At 38.7% G+C, this 21,174-nt stretch overlaps 3 protein-coding genes across 4 annotated transcripts in view; all 3 read right to left on the bottom strand.

The window, feature by feature from the left end:
- Positions 1–10,090, bottom strand: part of LOC144649290 (uncharacterized) — a 36,885-nt gene extending 26,795 nt beyond the window's left edge. The window contains exon 1 of the mRNA XM_078508766.1: positions 9,786–10,090. Within this exon, the coding sequence (XP_078364892.1) occupies positions 9,786–10,003 (218 nt within the window). The 5' untranslated portion in view covers positions 10,004–10,090. The remainder of the gene's footprint in view (positions 1–9,785) is intronic.
- The window catches only part of LOC144649287 (uncharacterized), a 46,401-nt gene that overhangs the window by 8,168 nt on the left and 17,059 nt on the right, over positions 1–21,174 (bottom strand). The window lies entirely within an intron of this gene.
- On the bottom strand, positions 3,978–18,831 carry LOC144649286 (uncharacterized). Of its 2 annotated transcripts, none has more exons than XM_078508760.1 (6): positions 18,467–18,822; positions 17,947–17,988; positions 15,642–15,706; positions 15,469–15,549; positions 5,200–5,325; positions 3,978–4,693 (listed from the first exon to the last, which is right to left on the bottom strand). In XM_078508760.1, exons 1-6 carry the CDS (start codon positions 18,682–18,684, stop codon positions 4,218–4,220), a joined length of 1,008 nt encoding a protein of 335 aa, XP_078364886.1. In that variant the 5' UTR covers positions 18,685–18,822; the 3' UTR covers positions 3,978–4,217. The 2 variants fall into 2 exon arrangements, with proteins under 2 accessions (XP_078364886.1, XP_078364885.1); XM_078508759.1 differs by lacking the exons at positions 3,978–4,693; positions 5,200–5,325 and adding exons at positions 13,611–14,158; positions 14,850–14,975 and having other exon boundaries at positions 18,467–18,831.

The raw sequence follows: 21,174 nt of genomic DNA, 5'->3' as shown, positions 1-21,174 counted from the left end.
GACATAGTGAATTTGGTGTCAAATTAAAGCTTATGACCTACAGTTTTCAAATCAGTAACGCGTGCTATAATGAGTTATTTGGCTGTTTCCATGGGGGTGGGGTGGAGAGAATTTGCTTACTATGGCCGTTGGTCAAAGAAAAAAAGCCCATACTTCCAACAAACATCACCCAAATTGGACAAAATTTGCAACATATAGTTTCTGTAACATAAACTACCCAAATGTGTTATCGAACTTACGTTTGTGGTTTCCATGGCAACAGGCACCAGTCAAATGCTGCTTGGTTATGAAAATAAGTGGTTTTTCGAATAAAAATTTATTTATTTTAACTTGCGAAAACGCCCATAAACGTTTTTACAGAAGGAAAAGCAAGGATGAGTGGCATTTCTCTGGAATTGGGGCCACATCTGAAAAACAAAAAACAGTCATCTCGTAAGAAAAAAGCAACCAGCTCACTTTATTGAGCGATGGAAAGTTTATCATTATACATCTCGATAAAGTAATGCCTACTACTAACTAATAAAGCAATGCCAGTGGCATTACATGTTTCCATAGCAATGGTTACAACCTTCTACGTATCTATTCTGCATTGACGCTAGATTTCAAGAAATTTTTCAAGAAGCCACAACCACAATTCAGTAAATCATGAGGTAATATTTACAGGTCATCTTCTTCCTCACTACTGCCAGAGTCGTCCTCATCATCGCTGAATTGACTATTGTCACAGTTGACAAATTCTTCCCCACAAGAACATGCATCATGTGCAGTGGAGTTCGTTCTTAAAGCAAGAGCACCTACGGGTTTCACACTTTCCTCTGCAGCCACAGCACACTAGCTCCAATACAGATTACGGGGCCGGTGCGGGGTCGATCCAGTCGATCTCCAGCTCCTCTCTCCTCTTACTCGCCATCCTTGACCATCTGGTTCTTGGTTTAGAATTCTTGCATTCAGTGCATGTTTCCAAATATAAGCATGGTAGTTTGCGCGTTGTAGATGCTTCTGTAGCGCAGCATGGGTGGAAGGAAGCTGGTACGACTCTAGGTTAATCTGTTTTTTTGCAGAATAATTTGTATCACGTATTGTTGACCTTACAACAGTTAACGTCATTGTAAAGTGAACAAACGAACTTCTCCAATTTTCTAAGACCTTCTCGGTTATTGGTGGGACACGCTCGCCTATTCTATGGATGCTTGCTCTGCCGTCTTTGTCAGCTTTCACGATGTCAAGAGCCGCTTTTTTCCCTTTTCCAGCAAAAGAGCTTAACGTGTCACACCCAGTGAGTGCGTGTAGCCCTGGTAATGCCCGACGCACCTCGACACCTAGCTGCTCACAGATCTGGGTGACAGCGATGTCATGAGCTCGACTTCTTGTGCCACTGAGAAGGAAGACGTTGTTGCCGAGTTTAACTATTAAACTACGAAAAGTGCAAATGTAACTACAAAAGTCCAAGTTTAACTACGAAATGTCCAAAGTTCGTAAAACACGTTGTTCCAAAAGTCACAAGTCTTTAATGGTAACCAAGCCTTCCCTCAAGGTAACCTGGCTTTTTAGCTCGTTTCCAGTTTATCGCGGCAACTCCGCGACAGATGTCAGCACTTATGTTTTCGCGAAAGTAGCATGCCACATCAGTGTCCGATGACTAGATTAAGATCTGTTGATGGGCCGCGTCAGAGGCATGCAGAAACATTCGGGTATCTGCCTCTTCTTGGTTACTGCAGAGTTCAAACACAATACTGGAGAAAATGCTTCCTTGAGCATCAACACTTATCTTGGAGCAACTCTTCCCATGTCAGTGACAAACAGCGTTCGTTCTCCGATCTTCTAAGCAAAGCGCTGGACGGTTCTCCACACATCTGTAAGGAATTCCATGAGGTTGATCTTGTTCAAACCAATGGCAAGGAACTTTTTTCACTGTCGCGGACAAAGCTGTTGTGGAGTTGTAATCTGGACAGCTAATGTGCATGATCTCCCTCGCTTCTCACGCGCAATGTTCTTTTTTGATACGCTTGTGTACTGGTCTGCTACAGAGTCTATCCTCCTCGCTTCTCCCGCTTGCTTGATTACTGCACTGAGGATAAGATCCGCAAGGTCAATGAAACGATCTGGTATTCTAGGCAAGGTGTGCAGAAGTGTCATGGCATCTATAATGACAGCCGAAGCGTTTGGTAGATTTGGAAGGATCTCTACACCATCCTACAGAAGCTTCGCTAGAGCTGCCTTGTCTGTCTTAGCCAGCCGGAGCCATCGTAGGTTGCCAGATACCAAGGCAGGGGTCCTAGCTCGTGAGTAAGGAGCTCTCTTAGGTCGATCTGTCGACTCTGTCCGATGACCAGGAGCCTGGCAAAAAGATTTCTGTCTGCTCTGAGCACAAAGCTCTTCCCCCCCTTGATTAACCGTCTTCTTGACCTCTCCAAATTTTCCTAACTTTAACCTTGGTAGTGTCTCGAAGAACCCTACTGCACTGCTTTTCAGCCGGTCTTATGCAAATGACACTCACGCACACTTTCCACTTTTAGCAGGTCTTCCTTCAAAGTGTCGCTTGCAAGGGAACTCGAGCTCAGACTTACGAGGTCGTCTGCTTTCTCAAATGGATTTCTCCACTGACTGATCACCTCCATGATCTTCTGCACGTCCTCTTCATCCCTTCTCTTGCGAACCGAGCCCGACTCCTTGTGACCCTTTCTATTGTCCTGAGCATGCGAAGAAGCCATCTCTCTGCATCGATCGACAAAGCTGGCTCTTACATGCGCAGTTAACATCCACCTCTGCACAGCACCCTTTTTAAGGCTAAACCCTACTATACCACCCTTGGTTTTCGTGTTGCGGTTCAAAGTTTGGTCGATGGTTGGTCGACTGGAAGCTGCAAGAAGCCATGAGAAATTGTACGTTGTACACCGTAGTCTCCTTGAGACAGCATGCTGTAAGCGTCGGGATGCGTATCAGGAAGTTGTAACATGTGAACTAGGTACACTAGTAAATACCGTGCATGGCCTCTTTTGAGATTTTGCTCATGGACTATTTCTCTTTTTCTTTCTTCAGTTTTTTGATTAATTCTAGCTGATTCTGTCAAACTAATGAGTACCTGTTTAAAGGTGCGCGACAATAACACTGAAGAAAATCAGAGAATCTCATAAGAAAACAAGAAAACATATTGCCATTAGTATAAAATGTGCTGATAATCGTTGCAAATCACAAAGCAAAGGAACCACTAACTTTAATTGGGGAGGGGAAGAAAGCATATGTGTAATTTTTATTTTGCAGCTTTCTATCACCCATACCCCAATACCCTGAAGGAAACGTAAATCATAGCAAATCAAGCTTATAATTATTTAATGGCATAATATTGCAAACTTGTAAACTTGCAAAGGCTTATGTGACCATGTAACCCACAGGTGGAAGATGTGCTTGAACCGGCTCGTTTACTCTGGTCTTCGTTAAAGCAGGGTTGTAGGCCAGTTTTAAATGTTGACGCTCAATTCACCCTATAGACACCCAATTTTTACTGATATATTTCTTTTTGTTTGAGTATCTTTTCTTGTAACAATTAACGCCATACTGCGAAAACTTGCATGCATCTCGCCTAATGGTTCTTTCCGTTTCTATGACGTATATTAGTTAGAGCAAACTCCACTGATAAAACTGATCTTTACAGCTATATCCAGCTACAAGTGATTTCGTCACCCCTCCGCCCAAAGGTTTAGGAAAACTTTAATAGAAGGAAACAACTGAGTGGCATATCTCCTCAAAGCTTTTCCTCCGCCCAGCAGATATATGGTCTACGTAAAAAGCCCGAATAGCTACGAAGAGCAAATTTAGCGATTTGAATTGAGTATTGCTTCCTCGGCAGTAAGTTGCTGCAGTATTGCTAGGGTCCTCAATACAGCATTTATCGAGAGGTATCAGATTGTCGGCGTTAACGAACTAGATCACGGGCTCTGGAGACGAAATGGCGGTGAAATAAATTAAACGAGACAACATTTTGATTGATCATACTATAGTTTATTGTAGTTATTATACACTACATCCATGTGTATCGCCCACTCGGATACTAAAAGCAGCGAACGTACTGTATCATGCATATGGCTTACATCTTTGTCTAAAATATCTAGTTTCTGTTCAGTTTTACGTTACATTAAATCAAGACAGTCTACGAAATCACTGTTCTGTTTTTTTCTTTTGGTAGCTTTTTAGTAGCCCCTGAAGTGACAATCTTCTCGTCACTTGGTACACACAGCGCAAGTGAACTCTCTTCCGGCGACGTATGGACCGCACGGAAGTGCGCCACACTGTCCTTGCACGGGGTACAGTAATGCACCATTCTTGTTCGCCTTGGTACCGGGGACAGACTCTGCGTTTTCGTCAACACAGATGAAGTCACGTTGCTTCTTGTGACCGTAGTTTTCAGTCATCAGGTACCCATGATACTCCTCGGTCCAGCCAGATGGACAATCATTCCGTGCGGGCATTATTAGCATTGAACCACGTGACTTGGCGAAGCAAACAGCGCATGGTGCCTCATGGTCATGGAGGTTTTTCTTAAATGGGTTGAAAGTATTGACTTCATACTCAGTGCCATACACGTATCCCGAGTGCTGCCATCCGTCTTTGTACTTGTCATACTTTGGATTGTGTGGAAGACAAAGGTAATTTACTCCACCGCCAGGGTGATTGTAATGCTCACCACCAATTATACCTAACAATATAAATAAAAATGATTATTACTCTTAAATATCCAAAACAAAGTTAATTTTGTTCATATTTCTAAATGTAAGCTATTACATATTATATGATTACTTGTTTTGGTTTGATTAAATACTTGTCGAGCGCATCAAGTGCTCCTGGAAAAATTAGTCGAAAACCAAGTTTTCCGTGGATTGATTGTTACTTAATGTGTTTAAACTTGTAATAAATAAATTACATAATGACCTATCCTTTGATCCTATGCTTATTTGAATAAATATCTTGATAATTTTATCTTGTTTTTTATTAATTTTACTTCACATTATTTTATGGCACAATCATGAAAACATATGAGCATACCAAACAAAGCCAGTTGTTGCTGTTGTTGTATTTTGTAAACGAGAACTTATTTATTGAATAACTTGAGATAAAGGGAAAGAGGCCTGGTTTTCCTTTTAAAAGTTTGGCCATAGTGATTTAAAATCGTGTCAAACACTGCCCTTATAAGTCGCGTCTTACCTTTGTAAACAATTTCAACACCACTAGGACATGTGGTTCTTCCCCAGCGAACATACTGCACTCCAGACTTTCCATCTTGGCCTTTTTCACCTTTGGCTCCTGGTGTTCCTGGTTTCCCCGCCTCTCCTGTAAATAATAAAGTCTGCTTGCTTAGCTTCAATAACGTTTTACAAGCCAGATACTGTCTGTTTGATTCCTTGACTCTTACCTATACTATTGACTACACCACTTCGGTAACATTTTCCATACAATCAGACTAAAGGAATCGGTTTTTTTTTAAAAGTGAATCCAGAAGTTAAATATTTCATCTTAGCTCATCTTGGCTGGCACCACATTTCTTGCAACTAACTCTAGCCCGTGTTTTACTAGTTTATGTTTTTTTAATATTGTATTACATTCTGTTTTCTGCTGTAGGTATATGCCCTATATATACGTGTCCATTTTTCAAGCTTTGCTAGTTTATATATTACCCAATATGTATGCAGCTTTCTTATTACTTTAGAAGCGATTCTGTTCTAATGCATTCCTTTTGGCCCAGTTTGCCCAGGTCTACCAGGAGGACCACGCATTCCCAAAAAGCCCAGTCCGTTATTTCGGTTGTCCCGTTCTGAAACAGAATTAAAGGAATAGGAGAGTGTTGATTACACAATTTAAAAATGAAAAACAAACTCTGATTTAAGTGATAAATTTTGGTTACGCACCTTGAAAGTACTTGGACAAGAACCACGAATAGCCAGATTTTCCGGGCTGTAGCAGTGCTTCAATTCTACAGAAATTTATTTATTATAATTAATTTTTATATTCACAAAAACTAACAAAAACACTTATGCACAACAATTATTCAATATCACTGTCAAAACGAAATGCTAGGACAGCTTCAATTTAAAATAACTACACAAATTCAAGCAACTACACAAACTACAACAACTATACAAACTACTGAAAGCAACTTCACAAACTACAGAAGCTTCACAAACTTCAGCAACTACACAAGCTACAGTAACTACATAAACTACAGCAACTACACAAACTACAGCAACTACAGAAACTACAGCAACTACAGACTACACAAACTACAGCAACTACAGAAACTACAGCAACTACAGCAACTACACAAACTACAGCAACTACAGAAACTACAGCAACTACACAAACTACGGCAACTACAAAAACTACAGCAACTTCACAAACTACAGCAACTACACCAAACTACAGCAACTACACAAACTACAGCAACTACACAAACTACAGCAACTACATAAACTACAGCAACTACACAAACTACAGCAACTACATAAACTACAACAACTACACAAACTACAGCAACTACACAAACTACAGCAACTACACAAACTACAGCAACTACACAAACTACAGTAATAACACAAACTACAGAAACTACACAAACTACTGCAACTACACAAACTACAGCAGCTTCACAAACTACAGCAACAAAATATACTACAGCAACTACACAAACTACTGCAACTTAATGTTCCCAACCCATGAAGTCAAAACAAGACAACAAGTTCAGTGGGAGAAAAGGGGTAAGGGATGAAGTGCTCGAGTTGCCAATCAGAATCATCAATAGAAATCATGCAGGGTACATGTATCACAGGTTAGTTGGTTGGCAACGAGAGACTGGAATCCTCTCTTTCCTTTCAGGAAGCCCTAGTTCCCAAGAAACTGGGGTCCTAATCTCTAGGACCCTTGGGAACGTTCCCAAGAAACTGGGGTCCTAATCTCTAGGACCCTTGGGAACAAACACAACCACATGCCCTGGTTCCCAAGAAACTGGGGTCCTAATCTCTAGGACCCTTGGGAACAATCACAACAGCCAACAACAGCAACACTGGGGGGCCCCACTATAAGGGGAAAGCTGACCCTGTGAGGCTATGGGGCAAAAGGGCGAATGGTACAGAGCACTTCATCCCCACAAATACACGAAGTGTATTCCCCATAGACGAACAGCACGAAAATATAAAATAGGTTTAAGTTAACATGTAAATAAGTAGTAGTAGCCCTTCACTCGACTCCTTTTCAGGAGTATAGACTATCAATAGTTTCTCGTCATAGCATCCTGTCCTGTGCATCCTTCTCTAGCTGGTACCAACTTTTGCCCATGGACTCGATCTCTGCTTTTAGCGAACGTCTCCAGGTGTTTCATAGTCGACCTCTCTTTTGACTCCCTTGAGGATTTCAGGTCAAAGCTTGCCTTTTGATGGTACAGGAAGGCATCCGTAAGGTGTGACCTAGCCATTTCATGCACGTAAAGGAGTAGATATATAAATTCAAGACTGTTAATACTAAAATGCCCTATTCATGGTTTCCCTTTGAATGATACAGCACAAATTGAATGAGTGCTGGGAAAAACGGGAATAAAAGACCTTATACAGAGCAAAAGTTTGTTATTCACCACTGGAATTATACATTGCTGACCTAAGAAACATGGCAGGAAGGCAGAACTCGCACAAGAATCAATCAGGGAAGAAGGTGCGAAAAATAAGGCGTATTTGAACAATTTAGACACTTGCGACACAGACATGCATTCATTGTAGATAGAGTAGCTCCTGTTGGATTTATCCTTGTGTCACTAAACTTGGCAGGCTTGAAATGGTTCAATGCTTCTGCATGAACAAAGTAATGTATTCACTACAAAGCAAAATTTTATGTTTTGATCCTAGAATCCTCACTTTTGTATTTCCTGTGACATACTCCCGTAGAAAGTCCTGTTATTGTATTTTATGTCAGGGCCGTCAAGTTCCTAGGCAATTTTAGTGGTAGTAAAGGCAGGTACGCCCCTGTATGTCTTGGATCAAATTCTTGCTACAATAATGGGTGCCTACCATTTGTAAGAAAAATCCGGTTGGTGCGACCGTTGCATAATGGTAAGCGATTTCCCGAATATGCCGACCAACCGGATGAGATTTCGCTTACCATTATTCTACCAGGCGTTTCATCCCGCTCACTCGATCAAGCGCCAAATTCAGTGTTGTTTTCTGTCGATATAGCTGAATATTTTGAGGTAGAAAACAAACTTTTCGAAGATGGGCTGATGCTGTTTACTGCCGTCAGCTGTTCCATGAGACGCGATTTAAACAGAATACAAGGTTATTTTGAGGTAACTGTTCCCACCTACGCACCGAGTGAATTTCGCAGTCGAGTGAAAATTGGCACGGCCGAGCTAGATCCTGTCCCGAGAAAAAATATGAACTCATGAACAATTCCAACGTGGAATACCAGAGGCAGGCAGCTTTTATCTCCTTTTAAAAAAAGTGCTGACATTTCTATGGTCGAGGTGAACATACACGTTCTAAATTGGTCACAGCAAAGACGCCATATTGTATAAAACACGACTAAAACCGCGCGAAAGTGCTAAAAAGGGCCTGGAAACGGAAGATTCGTTCAAATGGTAAGGAAATTTCCGATGTTCCGTTCCGAACGGAAAAAGTGGAGTACCTCTAGAGGTAGTCCACAATTTCCGAATGGAATTTCCGGAAAATTACCCTACCATTTGACTTCAAACCGAAATTTCCGGATTTTTTTGGCTAAATGGTAAGCACCCAATATTATTGTTCAATTTCTCCTTGAGTTATAACATATTTTTTGTTAAAATGGCAGTGACAATGGCACCTTTAAATACCTCAAATTTCTTGCATTAAATGAAAAAACTGTTTACATTTTTAGAATCTTCATAAAGTATTCTTTAAGCTGAGAACTTTCGTTGCTTTATTGAGTTGTTATTTGTCCTATTTTTACTTTAGTGACAAGGGACGAGAATTCACCACCCTAGCCTCCAGCAAAGCTAAGTTTATGTCGCTCTTCCTCAACTTTGAGCAGCCAAATTATAAAGGTTCTCGTCTACTCAGGTATTAAGACATGACTTCGAACATTACAGAAGATAACAATAGCGAATTCCACCGGTATCTTGTAATTTCCAGTCCTTTAGGCTTTACGACGGCTGGTGGAAACGGCAGCCTGCAAATTTCGTTTGTTTTCATATTGAAATCTCATTTAACGCCGGTCTAATATAACGCAAAATAGAATCAGCTTATAAATATTTATACTTAGCTTTTAGCAAGCTCCTGGATTCCACTTGGCCAAGATGCACCCTAGGGAAATCCGGATTGCTTGTCCAATTTTTGGCTGACCACTTTCGGCGGGAGAAAAGGCGGCGCGCTAGACGAGGCTTGAAAGACATTCATTCATTCTTAAGATTTGTTTTAGTCCAGTTTCTCATTGATAAATTGTTATCAAGAATCAAGATTTGTCTGCAAATATCATTAAATTGCCTTTCTTTTTTCAACGGATACAGCGGTAGCAATGAGATGTCTTCACGTTGTACAGAGTGATAAAAAATGTTAAAGTTAGTTTTATCGCTGAGTTGCTGTTTTCCAAGGGTTTATTAGTTATTATTTATAAATAATGATACTCATTGTTTTAAGCTTAGTTAGCTGAATCAATGCCACAACTTCATTTTATCATTAGAAAATACGTTTTCTTTAGGGATGAAGATGTATCCATTTTACTGTAGCTATTCTGTATTTTGTTTTTTTAAGTCTCAAACTACAAAAAATGATACATACTTTTTCTCCATTTCTTGCAGTCGTTTCAGAATATCTTGGGTCGCATTATTTTTAACGGATCGTCGTTCTCGTAGCGGCTGGGGATGCTTTTCATCATCTTCCATTTCGCGACGAAGACCGTCCAGAGTTTCCTCCATGGCATAAATGCGATGTAGGGCAAAAGTCATGGCAAAAACAACCGCGAAAAGCAGGCCGATGCGAGATGCGAAAAGCTTCATAGCGGTCTGAATAGGCTTTGAATCGTGGAGTTAATTCCTCAGTAACGCTGCGAACAATTTCAGTAAACCTTCTCTTCACCTCAAGAAAGTTGTGTACGTTGAGAAATTGCGATGAAACCTTATTCGTTAAATATGAAACATGATTGGTAGTTTAGAGGAAACAATACATTGAGTCATCGGCGAGAATTTTCTCGTTTGTAAGGACCATTAAATTAAAATTACAATAAAAAATAAACTGTCATAAAATAAGATAAAATATACAAATAATGCACGGGTGCCTAAAGCTTCTTTTTTGCTTTTTATTTAAGCGGGGCTATATATAAGGATAAAAGTTTATCAGGCAAGTCGAATCGGGCACGGTTGAAAGATGGTTTAGTTTGTCTTGAACCGGAAGTTTAGCTTTTAAATGTTGCAAAGGAATAGTCACGCCAGTGTTCTCCTGTTTAGAGATCAAATACAGACGTTTTGTTCACTTTGGCAACTATTACAGTGACCATATAAACATTGAGGACTCTAAAATTTGTTTTCATTGCGTGACAACTTGTCATAACGTGCCGGAATTATGATCATGGAAATAGACTTTCACCCTTTCGCTGGCATTAAACACGACCCTCCACTTTTTTTTTAATTTTTTTTTTCTTCTTCTTCTAAGAATTTAAGTGTAAATATTTTAACTTTAAATAGCTTAGATATATAATAATGTAAATAGTGTCCACAATTAGTTTTTTTTCAAGCTAAATACCTCAGACACTTTAATAATGTATTTCATTCATTTTGTCAGCCCTGTGATTTTCACTGTCTTTTTGAAAGTAGAAACTTATTTTGGACTTTTTTGCTGCAATACAAGTGAAAATAAACTCTTACCACGTGTAACAACATTCGTGGAAGGTAAACAAGTCGTAAAAACGTCAATAAGTCAATTTTAGGTCGTGCGTAAGCAAGTTGATGTTTTTCTCTTGGCCATTTGTGACGAGCAACGTCGAAATGAAATTTTTCCAAACCATTTTTCCCAACACCTTTAACTTTAATATTTGGATATTACTTGACCGCAACCATTGTCCGTTTTCAACACAATCACTGACAAAACAGAACAGGACTATTCGGATCATTCGTGATCGAGGGCAGAATTAAATCACCGTACTTCCTTCGAGAGTTCACAAATTGCTGATGAAATTCAGTGTTGAATTCTTCGAAACTTGATGCTGATTTAGGGGTAAATGACAATTAAAGGAGCCTGCCAATCTCAGAGTGCCTTGAAGTGAAGAAAGGCACGCAGTTTTGCGTACATTAGTTTGTTGGAAGAATGCATGAGTTGTGACGGCGACAAAAAGCCTGAAAGCATTTCAGCGCTGCCATGTGAACATGCAATTCAGTCAGACGGTTTCTATGAGTCAGCCGGTTGAAAATGTTCTCTGAAACGGCGAAATAGCGTTTCTTCAGTTGTCCTTGTATTATCTGAATTAAAAATCAAAACAAAGATTAAGTAAATTTTTCGTGATCATGGATTGAATCAATAACAACTGAACATTTTATTTTAGCTCACTCTTTTGTAGGCTTAATTCATATATTAATTCACTGGCTTATTTGACACAGGTTCGTGGTTGAAGCTCGAAAACTTCGAAAAACCTCTAATCCTTGTTTGTTAGTTTCAATGGAATGTTCATTCAAATACTGTAGCATACATGATGCAAAATATTAATAGGTTATAATGATAAGGAACTATTAAAAGAATCCCTCGGTTTCATTGAGCCAAGGCTGAATTTTTTGGCGAGGTCGAATTTACAGATATCAGAATAAAGTCCGACATTCGTGGACCGACTAACATGCTAATTTTCATAATTTTCTTACACTCTTTTCAAGTGCTCAGATCATTTATTTACTCTAGCCTATGCACTTCTTAGTGTACCTAAATTTTAGCCACATCCGAGGCGATCGTTTCCTAAGAAATATACATACATAAAAATTAAATTTACCTTCATAATCCTCAAGTTTCAGGCCATCTACCCCGGCTCTTTTTCTTGCTCAATGACCCGGCGAACTTTGAGACGCCGCTGTTGCGAATAAGTATGACTCTTCGGCGCTGTTCGCGGGAAAGACTTTTTGCTCGAGCTTGCTAATTCGATCGTTCACGTTCAAATAAATAAATACGATCCCAAGTAGAAATCCCACGATACAGAAGAAAGATAGAAATATTAAGGCAAAACGCGAAACACGGTCATCAAACCGTTTTCCTGTATGTATCGGGGGTTTAAGTTATCCATGCGGGCCAGTATATTTGTTTATTGGTGTTTTAAAAGGCATAAATTTATGCAAATAGCACTCCACTGAGACGGAGTTAAAATCTGACACCTATTGTTTTTATTATTTACCTTTAGATCCAGTGCAAACATTTCAATCTGCCTTTTTAGTGCGCCCAAGGTTCTTTTCTTACTCGTTTTCTTTCTTCAGTTTTTTGACAACCTGATTAATTCTTGCTGATTCTGTCAAATCCATGAGTACCGTTTGAAAGGTATAGCACTGAAGAAAATCAGAGAAACCTTCTTAGCTCATGGCCGTAGTCAGAATTTTGGCATAGACAAGGCAAAAGTTGTGAGTGTCGAAGGTAAAAGCCGTTAGCGGGGTCTGGAAAGAACATTTTGTAATCTTAATGCTCTGAAACACTATTTTAAGCATTTTTATGAGGAATTTATTCAGGAAAATCAATCAGGTTCAATTATGGATTATTCTTTCACCTGGACGTGTCTCTTTTCTTCATTTTGAGTTAAGATCTAGACATGGCAAGTGCCTTGTCTTGCCTCTTGCTAGTTACAGCCCTTTAGACTGTCTTTAGCTTTAACTGGAGACAACATATTGCCATTCTTAAATAATGTGCTGAAAATTGTTGCAAATCAAGCTTATGTAAAAGCAAAGAAACCACTAACTTTAATTGGGAAAGGGGAGAAAGTGTAATTTTCATTTTGCAGCTTTCTATCGTCGTTTGGCCCGTGCTGTAAAATAAAATGATGACGCTTATTTCACGCCATCATGACACCCGCGTTTTACTGACGGGAAATTGCACGAGTTAGCGTAATGGATATTTTTGTTTCTATCCAGCTAGAAGTGATTTCTTCATTGTTCCGCCCTAAGGCGTAGAAAAAGTTTAATTAAAGCAAACAACTGCATGAGCGGCACGTCTCCCTTAAAGTTTCCTCCACCAAGCCGATCTATGGTTTACATAAATAGCCCGGTATAGTTGCATTTTTTCCTGTTTAAAAAGCGTAATCAATTGATTGCAAATTTAGTGGTTTGAATTGAGTACTGCTTCCACGGCATTTTAAATTGCTGCCATGTAGCTAGGGTCCTCAATACAGCAGTCAGAAACTGAATTGGTATCAATTATTTTTGGCGTTAACAAACTGGATCACAGGTCTGGAGACGACATGGCAGTGACGCAAACGAGACAACATTTTGATTGATCTTACTATAGTTTATTGTAGTTATCATAGTTTACACTACATCCATGTGAATCGCCGCTTGGATACAAAAAGCAGAAAACTTTATCATGGTTTACATCTCTCTCTGAAATATCCAGTTTCTGTTCAGTTTTACGTTACATTAAATCAAGACAGCCTACAAAATCACTGTTCTGTTTTTTTTTTTTTTTTGTAGCCTTTTGGTGACCCCTGTGGCTGTCTTCTCGTCACTTGGTACACACAGCGCACGTGAACTCTCTCCCAGCGACGTATGGACCGCACGGAAGTGAACCACAAGTACCTTGCACAGGGTACAGTAACGCTTCATCCTTGCTCGCCTTGGTACCAGGGACAGACTCTGCGTTCTCGTCAACACAGATGAAGTCACGTTCCTTTTTGTGGTTGTAGTATCCAGTCATCAGGTACCCATGATACTCCTCGGTCCAGCCAGATGGACAGTCATTCCGTGCGGGCATCATAAGCATTGAGCCACGTGACTTGGCGAAGCAAACAGCGCACGGTGCATCATGGTTATGGAGGTTTTTCTTAAATATGACGTTATCGCTGACTTCATACTCAGTGCCATACACGTATCCCGAGGTCTGCCATCCGTCCTTGTATCTATCATACTTTGGATTGAGCGGAAGACAGAGGTAATTCACTCCACCGCCTTGGTGATTGTGATGCTCACCACCAATTCTACCTAAATATCAAAAAAGATCATTATTCTTAAATGTCAAAAACAAAGGGGAAAATGTATTTTCACTTCACCATCAGTGTGGGCATTATATTCATCACCAATTACATCCATGCAATAGATTTAAAAAAATGTGTTCATTATTCTACCAGTTATTCCATTACATTTTTTGTTTTTGATTTAAGGGACTGACCATTATTTTACGGAGGGGGGATGAAAAATATTGAAAAAAATTGTTTGCAGGGCCTAAAAAGACAAAATAAATTGTTTGCAAACACGATACGTAGAACAAAAAATAGTTAGATATTCGAAAAAAAATGTTTGCAGAGGTGCATAAACTAAAAAAAAGTTTGCAGAGGAAAATTTTTCATCCCCCCCCTCCCCCTCCAAGAAAATAATGGTCCGTCCTTAATACTTTTCATGTGCATTAAATGCTACTGAAGAAAATATTAGTCGAAAGCTCTGGTATCGATTTAGGCTACGCTTTAATTATTTCACTACATTTTATTTTATTGTCATATCATGAGAACATATGGACATACCAAGCAAAGTTGTTGTTATTGTTATATTTTAACGAGGACTTATTTATTGGATAACCTAATATAAAAGGGAAAAGCCTGGCGTGCTTTTCCTTTTAGATTTTGCCATAGTGATTTAAAATCGTGTCAAAACATTATTCTCAAAAGTCCAGTCTTACCTTTGTAAACGATTTCAGCACCACTAGGACATGTGGTTCTTCCCCAGTGAACATACTGCACCCCAGACTTTCCATCTTGGCCTTTTTCTCCTTTAGCTCCTGGTGTTCCTGGTTTCCCCGACTCTCCTGTAAATAATAAAGTCTGCTTGCTTAGCTTCAGACACTGTCTGTTTGATTGCCGTTACTATTGACTACACTACTTCAGTAACATTTTCCATACAATCAAACTAAATGAATTCAGAAATTAAACATTTCATCTTCGCTCATCTTTGCTGTTGGCTGGCACCACTCTCTCCTCCGCAGAGGTCTCTTTCGTGCTAGGGAGAGGAACGGGGAATCGAAATTTCGTGTTTTCGCCTTCCTCTCCCCGTGTTTTTTCGTCTTCCCCCACGAAAGAGGCCTCTGCGGAGGAGAGAGCTGGCACCACATTTCTAGCAACTAACTCTATCTTGTTGTTTTTTTCTAGTTTATGATTTTTTAAATATTGTATTACCTTCTGTTTCTGCTTTAGGTATATCCTCTATATATACATTTCCATTTTTCAAGCTTTGCTAAGTTAAATCCTACTCACTATGTATGCAGCTTTCTTATTACTTAAGAAGCGATTTCTAATGCATACCTTTTGGCCCAGTTTGCCCAGGTCTACCAGGCGGACCACGCATTCCCAAAAAGCCCAGTCCGTTATTTTGGTTGTCCCGTTCTGAAACATAAAGGAATTGGAGTGTTGATTACACGAATCAAAAATGAAAAACAAACTCTGATTTAAGTTATAAATTAACTCAGTGCACGCACCTTGAAAGTACTTCGACAAGAACCACGAATAACCAGATTTGCCGGGCTGTAGCAGTACTTCAATTCTACAGAATGTTATTTATTATAATTAATTTTATATTTAAACAAAATAACGACACTTATGCACATTAATTATTCAATATCACTATCAAAACGAAATGCTAGAACAACTTCAGTTTACAATAACCGTTATAAACTACACCTAGGCAGGTAATACACTTGTAAAATGTCCAGATACACAAACATCAAACAGACACCGTTTCTGTCAAGACTACAGTAACTACACAATCTACAGCAACTACATTAACTACAGCAACTACATAAACGGCAGTTACTACACAAACTACAGCAACTCAGTACTCAAACTGCAGCAACTGCACAAACTACAGCAAATAAAAAACTACACCAACTACACATACCACAGCAACTACACAAACTACAGCAACTACATAAACTACAGTAACTACACAAACTACAGCAACTACATAAACTACAGTAACTACACAAACTACAGCAACTACATAAACTACAGTAACTACATAAACTACAGCAACTACACAAACTACAGCAACTACATAAACTACAGTAACTTCATAAACTACAGCAACTACAGAAACTACAGCAACTACAGAAACTACAGCAACTACACAAACTTCACCAACTACACAAACTACAGCAACTACAGAAACTACAGCAACTACAGAAACTGCAGCAACTACACAAACTGCACCAACAACACAAACTATAGTAACTACACAAACTATAGCAACTACACAAACTGCAGTAACTACACAAACTACAGCAACTACATAAACTATAGCAACTACAGAAACTACAGCAACTACACAAACTGCAGCAACTACACAAACTGCAGCAACAACACAAACTATAGTAACTACACAAACTATAGCAACTACACAAACTGCAGTAACTACACAAACTGCAGCAACTACACAAACTATAGCAACTACACAAACTACAGCAACTACACAAACTACAGCAACTACACAAACTACAGCAACTATACAAACTACAGCAACTACACAAACTATAGCAACTACACAAACTACAGTAACTACACAAACTACAGCAACTACACAAACTACAGGAACTACACAAACTACAGCAACTACGCAAACTACAGCAACTACACAAACTACAGCAACTACGCAAACTACAGCAACTACACAAACTACAGCATCTACACAAACTACAGCAACTACACAAACTGCAGCAACTACACAAACTGCAGCAACAACACAAACTATAGTAACTACACAAACTATAGCAACTACACAAACTGCAGTAACTACACAAACTGCAGTAACTACACAAACTATAGCAACTACACAAACTACAGCAACTACACAAACTACAGCAACTACACAAACTACAGCAACTACGCAAACTACAGCAACTACACAAACTACAGCAACTACACAAACTACAGCAACTACACAAACTACAGCAACTACGCAAACTACAGCAACTACGCAAACTACAGCAACTACATAAACTACAGCAACTACACAAACTACAGCAACTACGCAAACTACAGCAACTACGCAAACTACAGCAACTACATAAACTACAGCAACTACACAAACTACAGCAACTACACAAACTACAGTAACTACATAAACAATAGCAACTTTACAAACTACAGCAACTACACAAACTACAGCAACTACACAAACTACAGCAACTACGCAAACTACAGAAACAACAAAAACTACACAAACTACAGTATATAACTTAATGATAGCAATTACACAAATTACAGCAATTATACAAATTACAGTAATTATACAAACTACAGGAACCACACAGTCTAGAGTGCATAAGCGGTTACACAAAGTACAGTAACTGACACGATCTAATGAAGCAGCTTAGTTCAAAGGCTGTAATGAAGAATTATTTGTCAGGGAAAACAGTTTTTTAGGATTTTGCCATAGTCGCATATTTTTAGCTGGCAGGAAATTTTTGAAAAACCCTAATGTCCGCTTTCGCTGGCTTTTGTTAAAGCTCTGAAACAGCTGTAATTTTAAGCGATAAAACGAAGCTCGGCTGAAAATAATGAATGAAATTTTTCAGTTCTCCGAAAGGTTCCATGAAATTTTAAACACGTAAATTTATATTTATTAGAACATATTACTTGAAATTAGTTAGACTAAACAATGCCATATACTGTACAGTTGGCTTCACAGGTATAAAGCTGGATTAGTCAGTTCTTGATTAAAATATAAAGATTGGGAGTAATAGAGGGTATCTGATACGGTAAACTGAGTGTTGTTTTATTACAAACCTTTTCTCCAGTTTTTTCAATCGCTTAGTACTTTCGTTATGCCTGTGACAAAAGGAAAGGACTGTTAAAAATGCTCTAATTAAAGTTTTCAAGTTTTCGAGAAGGGCAAATGATAATCAAATTGACAAATAACCAGTAAGTAGGCACATTAATTTTGCTTTGGTATTACGCTATTCTTTAGACTTGTTTTAGGCGTTTTAGTTCAGTTTCTTATTGATGCTTTGGTATTCGCGCTATTTTTAAGATTTGTTTTAGTTCCGGAGTTTCTTATTGATGAATTGTTTTCAAGAATCAAGAATCAAGATTTGTTTCATATATCATTAAATTGTCTTTCTTTTTTCAACTGATCCAGTCTGTAGCATGTTAAAGTTTAATAAGTTAGCTGAATCAATGCCACAACTTAATTTTTTATTAGAAAAGACGTTTTCGTTAGGGATGAACTGATGATCCATTTTACAGTAACTACAGTAACTCTGTGTTTTGTTCTTTAAGTCGCAAACTACAAAAAAATGATACATACTTTTTCTCCATGTCTTGCAGTCGTTTCAGAATATCCTGGGTCGCATTATTTTTAACGGATCGTCGTTCTCGTAGCGGCTGGGGATGCTTTTCATCATCCTCCATTTCTCGGCGAAGACCGTCCAGAGTTTCGTCCATGGCAGAAATGCGATGTAGAGCACAAGACATCGTAAATACCGCCGCGAAAAGCAGGCCGATGCGAGATGCGAAAAGCTTCATAGCGGACTTTGGCTTTGAATAGGCTTTTAATCGTGGAGTTAATTCCTAACGCTGCGAACAATTTCAGTAAACCTTCTCTTCACCTCAAGAAAGTTGTGTACGTTGGGAAATTGCGATGAAACCTTATTCGTTAAATATGGAACATGATTGGTAGTTTAGAGGAAACAATACATTGAGTCATCGGCGAGAATTTTCTCGTTTGTTAGGGCCATTAAATTAGAATTACAATAAAAAAAAAATAAACTGTCATAAAAACAAGATAAAGAATACAAATAATGCACGGGTGTCTAAAGCTTTTTTTGGCTATTTTATAAAGTGGAGATATATAATATTATATAATTATAAGGATAAAAGTTTTTTGAGGCCAGTCGAATCAGGCACGGTTGGAAAATGGTTTATTTTGTCTTGAATCGGAACTTTAGCTTTTAGTGTAGCAAAGGAATAGTCACGCCAGTGTTCTCCTGTTTACAGGTCAAATACAGACATTTTGTTCACTTTGGCAACTATTGCAGTGACCATATAAACATTGAGGACTCTAAAAAAAATTTTCATTGCGTGACAATTTGTCATAACGTGGCGGAATTATCATCGAAATAGACTTTCACCCTTACGCTGGCAAAACACTATCCATTCATTTTGACAGCCCTGTGATTTTCACTGTCTTTTTGAAAGTAGAAGTTATTTTGGACTTTTTTGCTGCAATGCTAGTGAAAATAAATTCTTACCACGTGTAATAACATTCGTGGAAGGTAAACAAGGCGTAAAATTGTCAATTGTCAATTGCGATATACCTTGTGACGAGCAACGCCGAAAAGCATTTTTCCGAACACCTTTAACGTTAATATTTGGATATCCAACCTCAGGCCTTTTGTTATTAAACTTCTACGCTGTAAGGCAACGTTTTGATGAGTACTAATAACGAAAATAAAGTTTACAATTTGCGACAACTTACAAGACTGTGACAGCCTTTGTCTGTATATTAAATTGCAAATAATGAGGAATGGTCTCAAGCTCAAAAAATACGATACAATATCTTTAGTGTTCTCTGCAGACTGTAAAAGAACGCTTTATATTTACTGAATATTTCAAGCAAAACGAACCTCTCGCCTATTAGTTTTTGAATGACTGCAATACTTTGATGAAATAAACTGCGCGATTCAGTTATTTTAAAAGGAGGAATAATAAATCAATGGATATTGACAATAGCTACAAACCTATAAATCTCGACTCATTCAAGTTGCTGATAACGGTGGGAAATGGAACCACTATACACTGACTATAGAGTATAATAGCCTTTAGTAACAGGACGGCCATCGACAGATTCAAGACTCTTTTAGTACTTCAATGTGACATCTTTTGGTTATGATGGAATACAATTCGACTCTCCACCGCGCGCACTGTCTCAAATAAAGGCAAGTGATTATAATGGTGAAGATTCCTAAATTAACAGCCAATGGAAACCGTATGTAATAATCCTTCAATGATTCATACACTAAATACGTTGTCATGGCTGTAAAAATGATCGCGAAACGCTTCTCGCATTTTCACCCTGTTTAACATTTTCCTTAATTTGTATTATTTTCCAAGTTGCCTACGTATACCATATTGTTTACATAATTATACATTGACTAAAATGTACTCCTTTTAGTAAGATATCTAACTGAATAACTTGGGATGATGCTATCGTTTATGACATGGCATTAGTCCTTTCACTTGACCGCAACCTTTGTCCCGGTTTTCAACACAATCACTGACTAAACGGAACAGGACTATTAGGATCATTCTTGATCGAGGGCAGAATTGCATCACCGTACTTCCTTCGAGAGTTCACAAATTGCTGATGAAATTGTTGAATTATTCGGAACTTGATGCTGATTTCTGTAGGGGTAAATGACAACAAGGAGCCTGCCAAGCTCAGAGTGCCTTGCAATGAAGAAAGGCACGCAGTTTTGCGTACATCAGTTTGTTGAAAGAATGCATGAGTAGCTATATATAGTGACGGGAAAAAGGGGTTGACTGGATTACAGCGCTACCATGTGAACATGCAATTCAGTCAGACGGTTTCCATGAGTCCCTGCCCAGCAGGTTGAAAATTTTCTCTGACAAACGGCGAAATCAGGCGTTTCTTGTCCTTGCGTTTATGATCTGAATTAAAAAATCAAAACAAAGACTAAATAGATTCTTCGTGATGGATATGAATCAATAAAAGCTGAACATTTCATTTTAGCTCACTCTTTCGTAGGCTTAATTTATAAGTTTCTAAAATTTATGTTCAAGCCTCGGATTGTTATGGATTACTAGTGACTTTCACCGGCTTATTTGCCACAGATTCGTGGTTGAAGCTAAAAAAAACTTCGAAAACCTTGTTTGTTCGTTTCAATGGAATGTTCATTCAAATACTGCAGCATACATGATGCAAAATAATAATAGGTTATTTAAGGTAGGATTAAAAGAATCCCTAGGTTTCATCGAGCCGTGAATATTTTTCGT

This window comes from Oculina patagonica, chromosome 4, assembly GCF_052425735.1.
Source record: "Oculina patagonica isolate OP01 chromosome 4, crgOcupat, whole genome shotgun sequence".
Lineage (NCBI taxonomy): Eukaryota > Metazoa > Cnidaria > Anthozoa > Scleractinia > Oculinidae > Oculina > Oculina patagonica.
Note: the sequence above shows the minus strand (reverse complement) of the source record. Positions and strands in the feature narration are given on the sequence as shown.